Source organism: Argopecten irradians, chromosome 9 (genome assembly GCF_041381155.1).
Source record: "Argopecten irradians isolate NY chromosome 9, Ai_NY, whole genome shotgun sequence".
Taxonomy (NCBI): Eukaryota; Metazoa; Mollusca; class Bivalvia; order Pectinida; family Pectinidae; genus Argopecten; species Argopecten irradians.
In genome coordinates, this window is record NC_091142.1 from 14,152,225 (window position 1) to 14,169,382 (window position 17,158).

Sequence of the window (17,158 nt, forward strand, 5' to 3'; positions counted from 1 at the left end):
GATAAAAATTGTGATATTCTCAAGACGTAAATCGGTACCACAACACCAGTTGATGTTATGGAATACAAAATTAGATTTATAAGAATTGTTTACATATCTAGGTACAGACAATAATGTTAGTGGTAGCGTTTTTAAATAAAGGGGAAAAACCTGCTGAACAAACAATTAAATCGGTGTTTGCTGTTTATAAGAAATAAAGGAATGTATCTCTTCCTGTTCATTTTAAACTGAAAATATTTGATTCACTTGTAATGACAGTTTTATTTTACTCATCAGAGGTATGGGGATTTGAAAATAAAAAATGTTGTAGAAAAATTCATTTGTAATTTTGTAAAACGATCCTGAAGTTAAGAAAGTGTACAAACAATTTCATGGTCTATGGTGAGCTAACAAGTTATCCGGTTTGAATTGAAGTTCGGATACAATGTATATCAATCAACTTGCTGTTTTACAAAAGAATAATTACAAAATTGTTAAAAGTATACCAATTGACCAATTTATTCAAAAATCACATGGTGATATTGATAAGTCTTCTAGAGGACAGACATATTCTATATTTAAGACATTTTGGCATAGAAAAGTATGCCCCTTGTCTTTCTCTGCTGCAAAACAATACATGTTAACTGATACTGTGGTCCCAGGAACTTGATGACAATAGTCATTAAGAATGGATATTTTCATTAACATCAAATTAACAAGGAAAATGCTAAAGGTGTTATAAAATCATTTGACATATAACATCATAGGAAATATTAGAATGGGCTTCCAAGATTTTAGTATGTGTCTCTTATTTTACACCTTGGTGTCCAAGGAATCCTCAAAAGTCCAAACTGGAAGGAACACCAGCCAAATTTATTTCTTATTGTACAAAACTACAGTAGTATTGACCTTAGAAATATATTCCTCCTAATATCGAGACCGAGCCATTTAGTACTTTCAGTACTTTGATTGTTTGCTCTAATTGAAATAAAATTGATGTTTTAGACTCACCATTTGTGTAATTTAGGTCTTTAAAAACATTAAAATTACAAAGCCAGAATTCCTTTGGTTTGTTTAATTCATTTTAACACAAACAAAGACGCAGAACAAAATCTGCATCATTATTCACACGACACATCTTATCTGGGTGCATTTCATACCCCACTGGATGTCAAATATATATAATATAATTATAACATGGAAGGTTCTTGGAGTGATATATCGGAGTTTCATCCCTTACTTTCAAAAGAATTTCATTGATGTAGTATTATACCAGTTATAGAAAAATATATAGGTTTTTATTTTACAAAGTCATATAAGACCCCAAAATTGAATTTTGGTAGTACCGCCAAAAATCATGATATATTAAAGTCTTCCTATGTAAAATGCTGCAGTATGTCTCACAATGGGACGTCATGAAATGCTTTCGATTACATCTATTTATAGGGTCGGTCAAAGATCATAAATTCGGTCGTTTAGCGATTTAAAGTTTTATGTCCCACAACTGTGCGAACAACTTGACAAGTTTTTTTTTCTTCATCTATCATTAAAAACCATAAGTTTTGATGCATTAAACTGTGAAAATCACGGACAATAATGTATTGATTTATAAAAGTTTACAACAAAACAAAATAACTTATTCACTGTAATAGACAGTTATTTTTTAAATGCTTTATATAACATATCTGAAGACGTCACTTACAATAATTACTAAGTATTGCTGTAAAAATGTGAATGAAATTATAGATCATACATTGGCTTCATAGTTTATCCATGCGTACTCATTTCACTGCATTACAAAATATATATGATTGTATAATGTATGTCATCCGTATCGTTTTGATTTTAGTTTGAAAAGTTAAATAAGCGAGTTTGAGGCATCAGAAACACTTGCCTTATCTATAGACGATATATTGATAGGCAAAGTGTTTTATGTATCAGTTATTGATATATTAATTACAAAAATGATATTAACTACAAACGATCTTGGCCCAGTTCCACTAATGGTCCTTCCCATTAAGGTTTTCATAACTAAAAATTTCCCCTAGAAAACATTACAGAAATTAAGAAACAATCTTAAGTTAAGGAACTTTTCTTATATATGATGCTTTCTTGTGTACACTATAAAGTTAAGGAATACCTAAAGTTAAGAAATGATGAAACTACGCACTATTATTATATTTGCGTACATTATTTCAGTTAATAAAATATCGGTCTTAAATTTATTTGAGCTCTTGAGCAATCGATAGTATATATATAAACAAAGCTAAAAGGATTAATGTTATCATATCTACACATCCAATGTGTAAATCAATGAACTCACATTTAGAAAGGAAAAATTTTGACATAGTGAGTCTCTGTTCGATAACTTGCTATACCCAACGTCCTAGATAATGACCCAAACACAACGATGTGAATGGCGTAGGCGTATTTTATTAAATTGGAGCAAATTGATATCCATAAAACGTGTCCTAGGTTGATTCATGCATAACATTTACATACTATTATTTAGTATACATGCATATTGACTGCAACCAGGGAGTTTGTCTTTTGTTGTTAGACAGAAATTTAACATTTTGACATAATATGTCTCTGTCTGATAACTTGAAATCAACCTTGCCATACCCGACGTCCTAGATAATGACCTAAACACAACGATGTCAACGACGTAGGCGTATTTCATTGGAGTAAATTGATATCCATAAAACGTGTTCTAGGTTGATTCATGCATAACATTTTCATACTATTATCTAGTATACATCCATATTGACTGCAAGCAGGGAGTTTTTTCTTTTGTTGTTAATTCTTTTGCCATATGTCTTATCATAGTTCATTAAATGGCGTGTAAAAGCTGTATTGCCGGCGTGAGACAACAAAACCAAACTAGAAGTCAGTCAATGATTTTTAAATTTCACTTTTTAATTTATGAAGATTATTTGGTTCAATCAAATCTGCGAATTCAGAATATGTTTTTGAAATTTTAGCCATTTTGATCACTGGGGTCAGATAGGACCAATATGGATATGGTGTTAAAATGCTACTTCAGGCTAATAATAACCCAGTTTGACTCATTTCCTATTAAAACTAAGCAAATAATGTTCATAAATGCGTTTTCCTGTATAAACTATAGTAAATTTGACTCTCTCTCCAGGGGAAACTTTAATATCCCTGGGCCATGAAATTCATACGCTTTGTAAGGGCCTTAAGACATTTCAATCTATAAAGAGTATTTGATTCTATCGAAACTGTGAATTAAGAAGAAGGATTTTGAAAGTTAGCTAATTTGACCCCTTTTGGCCCCGCGCCTAAGGCCCCTAAGGGTCGGCTAGGACAAAAATGGATATGACGATACAATGCTATCTCAGGATAATAATTCTATACCCAGTTGGACTAATTTCCTATGATAATTAAGCAAATAACATTCATAAATGTGTTTTTCCTATCTAAACTATAATAAACTTGACCCCCTCTCCAGGGGGAAACATGATACCCCAGGGTCATATAATTCAAAATTTTTGTAAAGGACCTTAAACATTTCCATCTATGTAGAGTATTTGAGTCTACCAGTTCCAGAATTTCAGAATAAGATTTTTTTTAAAGTTTTAGCCTATTTGACCCCTTTTGGCCCCGCACCTAAGGACCTTGGGGTCAGACACGGAAAATTTGTAAATAGAATTTAACGGCCATCTCATAGGTATAATTCTGAAAAACATTTGACTAATTTCCTATTAAAAATGACCAAATAATGCTCCAAAATGTGTTTTCACTATATAAACTACGTCTCAGGTGACCTAAAAAAGACAACAGAACTTAAACATTACTATGTATTAACCTTTTGCCTTACTAGTACTAAAAAGTTACCACGCACAATGAACGACCTAATTTCTGACCCCACACTGAGCCCTTTCACAATGTCACTATTAAGACTGATCAATAGCACCAGGTACTTTGCAATAGCACTTCTAAAGTAAAGAAATGTGCATGTAGCAACATTTGTGTTCTCCGTGAAAGTGTTTTGACACCATAGATCTTCTACATGCACATTTATGCCAAGGGTAATTCCAAGATAACTTTTACTCTACCGATGATAACATTTTAACTTTTAAATCACTTTATGCTCAAATCACAATGTATGGAATGTGAAATCAATGAGTTTCAGGCATCATAAAATACACTTTATATATTTATTGACAAAGTGATCGACAAATTGTTTTATTTAAATAAGTTATTTATAAGATTATTACAAAAACCAATATGAACTATAGACACTTACTTGTGGCGGTTTGGTTGGACATACATGTAATGATATCAATACATAGATACATCACACCATTAAAGTCGTGAATGATCATTTCAATTGGACTCACAATATAATAAGTTTTATTATAGACACTAGAAACTTATGACTTTCTTTAAAGTTACGGAACGTTGATGAAACTGGCCAATAAAACGTTATTGACTAATATTCCTCTTTTTAATCAAATCTTGATCATAAAATGATTTTTTTTATTTTTATGAACTTTAGTTCTAGAGAAACTGATAGTATACAGCATATAAATCAAAGACACAAAAAAAACCAATGTTATCATATCCACCCATCCAGTGTGAAAATCAATTTAGAAAGATAATAACGTTTCACCATACAATGTGTCTGTCTAACTTGCCGTATCCGACGTCCTAGATAATGACCCTTGTAAATACTACGAATGGCGTGGGTGTTTCATTGGAGCAAATTGATATTCATGAAACATGGTCTGACCTAGTTAGTAATGCCCGATTCATGCATAATATTTACATAGTAGTTTATGGTATAAGTGCATATTAATTGTAACCAAGGTGATTGTCTTTTGTTGTTCATTACAAAAAACAATATAGAGATTAAAAAGTTATCCTGAACGAGTTATTAAAAATTCTCTTTATTGAACTGTTAGATACTTAAGAATGCCTTTATAATTGCCCGTTAATTAAAAATGCTCCACCACTGACAAATCGTATTTTTTCATTATCAAAAAAGAAGCAGACGATTTTGTGTTTTTCCTCAGTTACAAAAGTTACTTACTTTACACCATTACTACATTGAAATGTCTGAGCTTCTAATTTTACGTTTAAACAAAAATGCTGCATTAAAAATAATTAATTGCATCCCGCAAAAAAAGTATGTAATGCATAACGTGATCGATCTCGATTCTCTAAAACATCATATGACTTTCGGTACCAAAAACAAAACATATTTAGGTAAACATAAAGGAAATCCGTCACATTTTGAGATGATGTACCCATACCAAGACCTACAGGCAAAGAACACAAACGCAGTCCCATATTTTAACCTTTTACGTGAGTAATACAACATAGTTACCACGTCAAACGACCTAAATTCTGACCCCACACTGATGCTATAAATAAGCGTAATAATAAACCCTTTCATTGTGTCACTATAAAGCCTCTGGTACTCATTCACTCACCATTCAGGTACACAACATTGACATAGAAAGATGGCCAACGTATCCGCTGACATGGAGACGATCAAATCGAAATTTACTGGCAAATGGAAGCTTACAAAGAGCGAGGGACTGGACGATTACCTGAAATCCATAGGTATAATGTTTTTTTATTATTTTTTTGTTTGTTTTTAAACATAATCAAAGATTAGCTTGTAATTACTTGTTAATTAAATTTATTTTTTATATATATTTTATGTATGTCTAATAATTAGATATGAATAGAAATACACACAGACGTTTGTTGTTTAGATACCTAGCTAATCACTATATAAGTAAATTACAAAAATATATTTTTAGAAATTATGGAAGTTATAGGCAAAACATATAATTATCGAAACGATGTGATGTCCTATATATTGACTAAAGGTATGTACACTAATTAATCATGTGCATTAGCGGTGGCGCCGCCATAAACGAGTTTAGTTTCGACTTTCATTTGTATCCTTAAAACGTTGTATATTATGAAATATGTTTTAAATATCAATTCAATATCTATTTAGGATAGTTTGATTTCGACCTTCATTTGTATAAATATCAATTCAATATCTATTTTAGGATAGTTTGATTTCCTTCGATCTTCATTTGTATCCCTGCCGAGTTTTAGATTATGAACAAAGTTTGAAATATCATTTTAAAAATTATAACTTGGTTTGTGTAATGTCCAATTCGACTACTCGAGTTCTTTGTATGTGAATGTCTTTTGTTTTAAGATTTCATTTTTCTGTATTATTCTGCTGTATTAGATATTAACATACATGTACATTGTAGTACACTACTATCTGTTGTTGTTGAAAATCAAACTACAAGCTAAAATTACCAATGTGAAGGAAGACACTAATTAGTCCTGTGCATTAGTTGTACACATGTGGCGCTGCCATAAACGAGTTCGAGGTCATGATCAGTCATGTGTGAAGTAATGGAAAGGTACCTATTTAATGTCAATAACACAACTGCCTTAAAAAGACTAAAAAATACTCTCAAAGAAAATAAGGTACATACAATGAATTTTAAAACTTTCTTTCATGTGTCTTAAATTGCGTATTTATTAATTGGTAATATTTTGATATTTTGACTACCTTTCTGGAAGGATGATGGATTTTTAAAACTTAATTCATAATTTTGTAGGATCGCAACAGTTACTAGTTCAACTTTAATGCTACACTTATCATCACATTCTGAACAATTCAAATAAAATGAATTAAATGCTAATTTTCATAACGGGGTCGTATTTTGTTTCCCGCCGTCGTCCTAATCACCGCGCATTAATTGGCTATCACTGTGCAAGATAGAAAAAATAGTGAAATTAATTCTCTCCATTACCATGCGTAAACTTTCATTTGCTTGGAATTGTAACCTCATCTATATAAATTTTATGAGTTTTTAAATGTATTATCAGTTAAGAAAACACCATACGGTATTTTCATATAAGAAAGTTTTTGTATCAAATGATGTGATAATTGATAAATTCCCAGATATCAACTTTATGGCCCGGAAGATGGCCGCTACAGCTAGTGTTACGTTAGAGGTGTCAGTAGACGGAAACACAATCCGGGTGGTTACCAACGGACCCAAAAACTCGACGGAAGAATGCCAGCTAAATCAGGAAGCAGACAAGAAAGATCCTTCTGGAAATGATATAACGGTGGGAAGAATGACCGTATAGCCGGTTTATTTCGCAGGCAAAATTTTGTCAATTTTAATTAAGAACGGAGAAAATCATTTTCTCGGTTTTAAATATTCCCGTTCTGACTTTATGGGTATATATATATTAATCAACCATTTCTCAATATTTCGCGCATGTAATTTTTGCTATAGCAGTGCCACGAGAATCGCGAAAATGGTATCCCGCGAAAAAAAAATCAACTGTATAGAGGTTGTCGAACGAGTGTCTGTTGTTGGTCATGTTTATCAAAATCGAGTGTTAATTTTCACTTAATATTCACTTAAAATTACTTGTTCACAATATTTTCATATGCTATCTATATTAAACACTGATTCTATGTTTTATTATCTTCTTTAAAATTCCTTTACTGGAGTACAAAATTTGTCATAAATGAGCATTACGAATAGTTAAAAATTCTAAAATATGTAAGTACATGTTTGTTACTTTTACTTTTAATCCTGTTGAAATGTGAATTAGACATTACAGTTGAGAGACTTGCTTTGCTATGTTGATGATATACTAGTATACCTCCTATTGCTCTTACACAGGCTGTAGTGACATTTGAGAACGGTAAAATGGTAACTAAAACCAGACCACGAAATAATTCCAAGGCGAAGGAGGCAACAGTTACTAGGGAAATCATTCCGGGGACTGGTGGGAAGCCCGATGAGATGATTATGGTAGGTCAAGGTCATTTAAATAACATATATAGTGGTGATATTAATTCAGCTAAACAATTAAGTCTTGTTTGGGTTTCCTCCCTTCTCATATATGAAGTAGGGTTATATGTGATTATAAATATCTTAAGATGATTTAAAACTGTGATATATCCCAACGAATCAGTAGACAAAGTTGCAAATATACCGTTAATATAATTAATAATTTTAAGAGCAATTAAACTATCATTAAAAGTTCTTTTCATTCAATGTTTGCTAAAATATAAACAAGTACATGAAGAAGGTTACCTGCAGCTGTTTATAGCAATGTTTCATATGTTTATTTGCATTGTGATTAAGATGAAATTTATATCTATTTTTTGTTTTTGTTTTTCCTTTGGCGTTTTTTTTTTCACTTATTTTCTGGGTTTTTTTTTAAATTTATTTTGTTATTTTTTTATGTTTGTTTATTTGTTTACTTATTTGTTTCTTTTCCTTGTTTTCATTGTTTGCTTTAAAAGTGATAATTGTTGTTCTGTTTACAGACGGTGAATAATGGGGTAGCCGAGATGACGAGGTATTTCGCTAAACAATCATAACTGATGATGAGCAAATGGCACTTCAAGGATAAAATCAGAAATGATGACAGAATCCATGTGTGCTCCCACTGTCTCAGACTCTAGGATCTAGGGACATGTCGTAGTAGATGATTATATACGTGTGTACCTGTGCCACAAAAGTCCTATCTTTCACAGAAGTTAATGGGCAATTTAGCCCAGACTAATCTATCAATGAGTTCAATGACTGCAAGCAGACTAATGCATTTGTAAATAGCTACGTAGATAAATAGCGCAATGGGACAGTAGCTATTTCAGAAAACATGTAATCTTATCTTAATATTCCTACATAAGTAATATACACTTGGTGCGAATATATCAAACACAACTTTATATTTCTAAAACGAAATTTATAATTTCTTTGGAATTTTACATAGTTTATTCAAATATTTCAATAGCATATTTCAATGCATGATTATTTAAAGATTTTCATATAATTTTTATTTTATGAATTATATTTTTGGAATGCGTATTCTTTACTTTTGTTTTTGTTTTATCATTCAAAATGAAGTATTTTTTTAAAGTCGAGTTTTCATAATTAATGCATACAGTTTATTTGTAAGCTTGTTCTTGTTTTGTGTTTTCGTTTTGTCTGAGTGGTTGTTAAAATAGTTACATGTAAATGCTCACAGTTTTTTTTTTAACTTTTAAAACAGAGGCATTATAAGATGTTTGTTGTACATTTTAGCTGTAAAAGGGATGGTGCCTATCGACTACATTCGATATCCTAAGTTGCATTAAGTATCTAGAATGTTCACCATATATGTCTCGTTCGTTTATCCGCCATCATGGACAAGAATGGAAAATATTGTTTTCGTGCAAATGCAATAAACTAAATGCATTGTGTGATAAGGGTAGCAATCTACATGTATGTACAATACATGTATATTTATGTATTACAAGAGTAATTACTAATATAGACACGGTTTTGTTTATCTTTTTTTAAACAAAAATAAAATCTTTCTTAAAATGTATGTGTTGTATTTATTCAGAAATCGTATGAGCTCAAAAACGAACGCTGGTTATCATACTGTGAAACTATGGAAATCATTAATGATATCTCTGGCAATTCGGTGTAACTTGCTAAACCGACCATTTTAAAAGTCATGATGCTGATCAAAATTACGATATGCGAAATCCCTTTTTTACAAATAAAAATCCCTAGCTTGTTCTGAATACCGAATACAGAACCGATTATTTACTCAGAATAGTTAAACATTCATCCCTAAAATCACTTCTAATCATAATCTTCCGAAGATTATAATCAAATATTATAATAAGATTCATAATATATGATTACTTCTTCTATTTTGTGTGTACAATATATGTACATTGCAATTCAAAATTAATAACAAACATTTTAACGTCTAAGTACACCACAAGGAAACATCAATCCAGTGAGAGTCCCTGATATTGGCCCACTGTGTGGTTTACTCTAGATCTCAGACTTTTCGTCATACGTATTGGATCATTTTCAACACGTTCAATCCTGAAGACACATTTGGCTCTTCTAAATCAAAGACTAGACCAGTCCATTATGAAATTTCAGGTACGAATGAGTTTGTATGGCAATGAGAACTATTGCTGAATAGGGATGCTGGGATATTACTAAATCGAAGTGGAAAATGATCTTTTGAAAAAATGGATTTTTCACACGAATGAAATCGAATAACTATGTTATCATTCTGGAAAAAACGCAATAATATGCTTTCCCATTCTAGCAATATTAATAAACGACTGACACTTTTTCGGGTTTCAAATATTTATATCGGGAAAAGCTGGTGGCTAGTATACACAATGTATATCTAAACGCCACCAGATCCATGTTATTATCACTAGATATACGAGCGTCGTATGCCACCTTTCGACAAACGGAGGTACCGTTCTTCCTATTTGGTCCAGATATCGTCTTAGTAACATACCAGAATAGCACAACTAACACAACACAAGATAAGCTGACCTTGGCGTCTGTGGAAGACTACGTTATCACTGAAGAACACAATTCTTCCATGGACCAGAAATGACTAGGGTAACAAATCCAAACATTGCTTCAGTGTAGCTTTCTCCAGCGACCTACTCCGGTTAGACTGATGGTAGTTAGGGGATGTTTTGTTGTAACTTTGTCGATTGGTAACAACAAATAAATTAAATAGTGATGCTAGTTTCCTTAGAAACGTACAACCCCTATTTAGGATAGCTTGGTTTCGACCTTCATTTGTATCCTTGACGCGTTGTAAATTAGGAAATAGATTTTAAATATCAATTCAAAACCTATATGTTAGGGTAATTTGGTTTCGACCTTCATTTGTATCCTTGACGCGTTGTAAATTATGAAAGATATTTTAAATATCAATTCAATATCGATTTTAGAATAGTTTGGTTTCGACCTTCATTTTTATCCTTGCCGCGTTGTGAATTATTAACAAAATTTTAAATATCAGTTCTGACTATTAAGTAGTTAGTATATGACCTTTTTTGTTTTAAGTTTTCTTATTTTTTTTCTGTATTATTCTGCTGCACCAGACATTTTTACTTACTGTAAACCATCTTTCTTTTGTGTGCGATTTATTTTCGCTATCAAGATAAATTCGCGAATGTTTATCTCCGCGAATTAATAACTTAAGGAATTTCTTGCACAATTAAATTCAAAGATTAAGTAGCCACGAAAGAAAGATTGTTGCTTAATATTTTAGTAGTACATTACACCGTGTGATTTTGTACTGTAGATCAAACTCAAAGTTAAAACTACTAATGGAAAGGTATCACGGACCCATACGAATCCATCCAGCTTTTTGTTTGGTTGTTATGAGCATCAGCATTTTACTATATGACTTCAACAGTATTCGTGATGAACGATGAATTCAAACTTGTAACGCATGTTCTATTCTACTATGGGGAAGGACGAATATAACAATTATAGTTACCGATTGGCACAGTTTTTATTCATTTTATGTCTACGTTTGTAAGTAAATACTTCTTTGTGTTTTAATAATACATGTATCGGGTTTCTTGTATAAGCTTAATTATGTATTTATTCTGTCATAATGACATTCAAATTTTAGCGAATTTAATTTAAAGTGATGTTGTAATGATTTTTTTTTTCTGTCCTGACAAAGGAAATACATTTTTGTATGTTAAAAGACAGTGATGTTAACACAATTTTATGCGTGATATTGTGTCATAACTACAAATATGGAGCCTTTTTTACATAAGAAAATGAACCCTGTGAATATCAAGAAACGTTTTTCGTTAGCTAGATACATGTAATATGAAATGAAATTTACAACTTTCAATGAAATGTCTAAATTTAAACATACCGATTCTTAATCTAATGATTGGAAATAAAGTCCCTAACTAGTATCAAAATTTGCTGGAGAAAGGGAAGCAATCGAATATATGAAATATTACAAACAGTTATCATTCCTTACATAATACAACCCTTCAACATTACCCGACTTCCTCAGTGTTGCACGTTTCCGTCTGTTGATAAACTCATTTGTGAATGTGTGGATGAATTAGAATGATACTGTCTATACTTTTTGTGTTAAGTTGTTGTATAGCATTGCTACACAGGCAATATTTCTTCACGTAAAAAAGTGAATTTTACGTGAAATTTTGCACGTGAATTTCACGTGGTAATTTCATGTGATTTTTTTTCATGTGAAGATTTTAAAATTATAAATAACTAAAATTACATTTTACAACATTTCTACTTTTACGAAAAGTCGTTAATCTTTAAAAAGTAGAAAATTGCATGGTAAAGTAAAAAGAATTTTTGTTGATAATATAATGAAAATAACAGATCCTGTGTTAGTTTTTATTTATATACATATATAGATGTACGTACATTGCCCCAGAGAACTGTATTTCATGAAACACCTTTCCTGACGAAAAGAGCTTTTCCTATCCGGAAGAGGAGAACTTTCCCTAATGACGGGGTCAGATCACTGCGTGAAAGGATACAACAAAAAATAATCTTAGGGTTTCTTTTCTATTAATGATACTCCTAAAAGGGAGGCCAGTGTTCTCTTATGTAATGTTTACATATGATCAGATTAAAATGATCATCGTGTCAATGTAAACAGATTTAACGCTGTGTGCCGGGGTAACATAGGTTTGGGATTTCATTTCAAGTGTAAATCTCAAACCGATGAGCCCGTTAGCACAAAATACTTAATCCTTATATTGTTCATAGACAATATATTGCTTAAGATTTTCCTTATGTTTTAAATATTTTATTCAAATTGACCCGGGTCATCCAGTTCATATCGTAAATTCACTGCGTATAATTCTGATGACTAGTTACAATTTTGATGGTTAACAGATTTACATAGGTTAAGGTTAACACTTGACCAAAAATGTTATGAAGGGTTTAGGACATTTCTTAGATCATTGAGTATTTCAGCTGTAATCCACGTCATAGTATATATACACACTATGGGATTGTTTTTATCTTGATAAGGTGACACTGCAGGACAATTTTTGCTGCCTTACTTTTCCTTTAAATAAAAGTGTTTGAATTCTGTTGAATTTAAGTTTATTCAGTCATTTTTATTCATGTTCTGTGAATATGTCGACATCATAACTTCACATGATTGATCCAATTTGAGTCGCAAAATTAAAAGTATTAATGTGGATAATTGCCCCATATTTCTCTCGATATGCAGATGATACCTCACTTGCACTTGATGGCACACTTCATAAACACAAGTTATTTTGATAGGCAGTAAGAAACATTGCAGAGATAAATTTCTTCCATAACTTTATCTGCAATGGGGCAGGGAAACCTTCACTTTGCAAGGTATTGAATTCAATATTAACTTCCACATGATTCCTCAGTTAAACTTTGATTAAAAAAACTTACAAAATTAAAATCACTCATAAGATCCTGGAAATAAAGATTTTAACACCAATTGGCAAAATAAATGTAATTAAATCTATTTTAGTTTCACAGTTTAATCATCTGTTTATATCATTACCAAACCCAGATGAAAATTTTTTTTTTTTGGGAAATTGAATTCTACCCTGTATGATTTTCTTTGGAATAGTAAAGTAGATAAGAAGAGAAATAGTTGTTCAGGATTATATTAATGATGGGTTAAGAATGATTGATATCCAAACTTTTATATATTCTCTTAAATTAGGTTGGATAAGAAGATTATTCCAATGTGCATTAAAATTGTTGATTCAAACTGGTTCAGACTATATGAAAAATGTGAACATAAATGTAAAAACAAGTTTTGGTTAGATGTTTTGAAAGCCTTTAAAAATGTATTTGGCTAAGGAAAGGGATTTGAATGATCAGGATTTTTATCTGAAGACCCCACTATGGTATAATGACAAATTTCTTATTGACAGAAAGTCAATTTTCATTAGAGACTGGTATAAAAAGGGAGTTATAAATATAAAGGATTTAATAACAGACTATGATTCTGGTAGATTTTATACTTTTGAAGAATTTACTCAAAAATACCACATAGAGACTAACTTCCTTCAGTATCACAGTGTTATATGAGCAGTGAAACAATTTAATCGCAATCCATGTTTTCCTAAAACAGAAATACCTTGACCATTTGTTCCAATATAGTGTGAGCAAATGTTTAGCAAATCTAAAGGTTCCAATGTGTTTTATAATAATCTGGTAAAAACCAATATTGTACCATCAGGACAAAAGAAATGGAATTCAATTTTTGATTTGAGTAATATATCATGGAAAAATGTTATTAAGCTTCCATTTATGATTACAAAAAAAAAAACCCACAAAATTTCAGTGGTTTCAATATAGAGTTAATCATAGTATTCTGGCAACTAATTCTTTTTTTTATTCAAAGCTCGAATTGTTCAGTCGCCTATGTGTACACTTTGCAACTCGGAATATGAAACTATTACACACTTGCTTTGGGAATGTCAAGAGGTGCAAAAACATCTTGTGAGTCTTGAAGCTCTTTTAGACACTCTTTTTATTCCTTTTAGTTTCAATAAAGAATCTTTCCTTTTTGGACTTCTCCTTCAAAATGTAAATAGTAGAACTGATAATGAAATACTCATTATAGTGAAACACTATATATATATATATAATGTGTTGTCTTCACAAATCTTTGAATTTGAATTATCTAATTAATAATTAATGCTATTCAAGACTATCATAAGGTTCAAAAATGTTTGGCTTATAACAAAGGTAATGTTTATGTAATGAAATTTCGAAAGGAATGGCAAAAATGGGAAAAACTTGTTTTGCTATAATTAATGTATAATTAATTTATTTTCTTTCTCCTCTCTGTTTCTCTCTTTCATATGTTCTGACATATTCTGTCTCCTGGGCTTTGAAACAATATTTGCTTTTTTACTTATATTTTACTAGTCTATAATGATAATAATTTATCCATCTCCCATCTCTTTCTTTTTCTCTATCTTTTTTTTATCTTTCTGTCTATCTATGTCTCTGTGCCTATCTCTATTGTATGTCTTTCTGTCTGTCTTTGTATCATATGTCTATATGTTCATGTGTGTATGTAGGTGTGCAAGTGTGTGATGGTGTGTGAAAAGGTGTATATGTTGTGTACCAAGTATGTATGTATATAAGGTATATATATCTTGCTCTAAAAATAATGACGAATGATAGTGAGTGAGTGAGTTTACATGCCAATATATGTCCATGTATTCATAAAATTTATTGGAAAAATAAATTATAAAAAAGAGTCTCATTGCGCAATATTCGTCATACTTATTTTATAATATGGAGTCATTTATTTGTTATATGTATGGAGTTGTAATGATATCAGTGCCGAATATAGATGGTGGTGAATGTTCTTATGGTATCGCGGTGGCCGAGTGGTTAAGATGTCCCGACATATTACCACAAGCCCTCCACCTCTGGGATGCGAGACCAAACACCATGTGGGGCAGTTGCCAGGTACTGACCGCTGGTCGGTGGTTTTTCTCCGGGTAGTCCGGCTTTCCTCCACCAACAAACCTGGCACGTCCTTACATGACCCTGGCTGTTAATAGGACGTAAAAATAAACAAACAAACAAACCATACATACCTCAAGCATATTCGTTTAACATTTAGTTCATTTCTTTTTCTCATTACTATGACGGACTTGCGAATTCAAAGGTTATATCTATGCCGCTTATTTGTATTCTTCTATTATACAAAACGAAATATTGATATTTAACAAGATCAGGGAACTCTTCATATGTATTATCTTCATTAGAAGTTTGTCTGTGGCTGTATTATGAGTAACGTTCATTGCTCTTATGTCATCTTAAATGGCAGTGACAACTCTAAACCAAATACATAAAGTGAATATTTCTGTCCTTAGATAATATAAACCAACAATGATATGTGAACTATTTCAAAATGTTCCGTTTACGTTCTTTAATAAAATTATTCGTTAAAAGTTGTGGTACGAAAATATCACTTCACTATTAACTAAATGTCTAAATGTTTAAATGTTGACAGTTTCGGGATTTATTTTGAATGTAGATTTAATATCACAAAAATATCTGTTTTAAATTATTTCTTTAATGTGAATATATACAATGATAAACCACAGTTACGACGCGCAAAAAAAAAACCAACACACAGTTTTTAGTTTTTTTTTTTTTTTTTTTTTTGGCGCGTCGTAACCTGTGGAAAATACATATTTGTTTCATTTTTGTTAAAAAATTATTGTGTTATAAATAAATTTGATGTTTTTTTTTAATACATGTGACTGATTTTCCTGAAAACAACAACTTATTATCGTTTTCTTTTCGTTTTACAACTTCTTCAACTCTAAGAGTTAATCAAATTACATATTAATTGAAGCATTAGTTATTAAGGAAATTGTACCGATTAGACTTGTAAATGGCTTAAGGATAAACGTTAAGCTTTTAAAGATCCGTTCTTGATGTGATCTCATTAGCTTGTAATTGATGAGCAATACTTTTCCGGCATTATTCTTTTCACCATAATTCCATTTTCCTAATTCTATCGACAACATAATTATTTGTTTAGAAACATAACACCTCCATGCCTAATTAATTCCATTGTACCTGATAGAGTACAGGTACACGTAAATGGTTTGGCGAGTACTGGTCAAGCGTTACGTCATGGTATTACATGTACATGTAATTTCACGTGATTGTATTAGGCCTTGTCTAGGGAAGTGTCCCTTTTAAGTCTGTAAGTCTTATTCTGTCACTACATAGACTTATACAGAGGCCGGAAATGGAGAAGTTTTATGTTCATTATAACAACTATTATGGAGGTGAGATATGACCAAATTTCCTTTCTCATTTTGAAATTATTTTATGATTTACATTTGTCATTAACATACACCTATCCGGATTTTCTGCGGGTCCTAACACCAAGCTTCGACATATTGACTGATGTTGTTGATGTACTTCACAAGACATCCATTTTATATGGCATCAGGGCAAAGGAGACTGGGCTCGAATGACACGATTTCCGAACCAACGGGTATTTTATGTTTGGTTGGAAATCCATGTTAAGTCCCTGTGGCTCCAGTTGTAAATAAGCAGTATTTTGTACTTCCCATTTTGTTGACAATAATATACAATCAATGTACGGAGCCATACACTATACTCTTACGATATGCCATGGATATTTATTAGCTAGATATGGACTAATTTTGAGATACTTATTTGTACATTTTTGTATACATATATATCATACAATGTATTTAAATAATGGTAATGTTAGGAAAGCATTAAACATAATGGGAAATCGACGCGAT

The 17,158-nt window shown here is 31.4% G+C and overlaps 1 protein-coding gene across 1 annotated transcript; it reads left to right on the forward strand.

Moving 5' to 3' along the window:
• The first annotated feature begins 5,407 nt into the window (after positions 1-5,407).
• On the forward strand, positions 5,408-9,386 carry LOC138331567 (fatty acid-binding protein, heart-like). The gene is made up of 4 exons (XM_069279268.1): positions 5,408-5,574; positions 6,953-7,122; positions 7,692-7,823; positions 8,345-9,386. Exons 1-4 carry the CDS (start codon positions 5,472-5,474, stop codon positions 8,396-8,398), a joined length of 459 nt encoding a protein of 152 aa, XP_069135369.1. The 5' UTR covers positions 5,408-5,471; the 3' UTR covers positions 8,399-9,386.
• Positions 9,387-17,158: the final 7,772 nt, after the last annotated feature.

What these genes read in the sequence shown, in the direction of transcription:
- LOC138331567 (XM_069279268.1), top strand. Translation starts at nt 5,472, where the DNA reads ATGGCCAACGTATCCGCTGACATGGAGACGATCAAATCGAAATTTACT. An exon ending in CTTCTGGAAATGATATAACG is followed by an intron (nt 7,123 to 7,691) that starts GTGGGAAGAATG and finishes GCTCTTACACAG; the next exon opens with GCTGTAGTGACATTTGAGAA. An exon ending in AGCCCGATGAGATGATTATG is followed by an intron (nt 7,824 to 8,344) that starts GTAGGTCAAGGT and finishes TTCTGTTTACAG; the next exon opens with ACGGTGAATAATGGGGTAGC.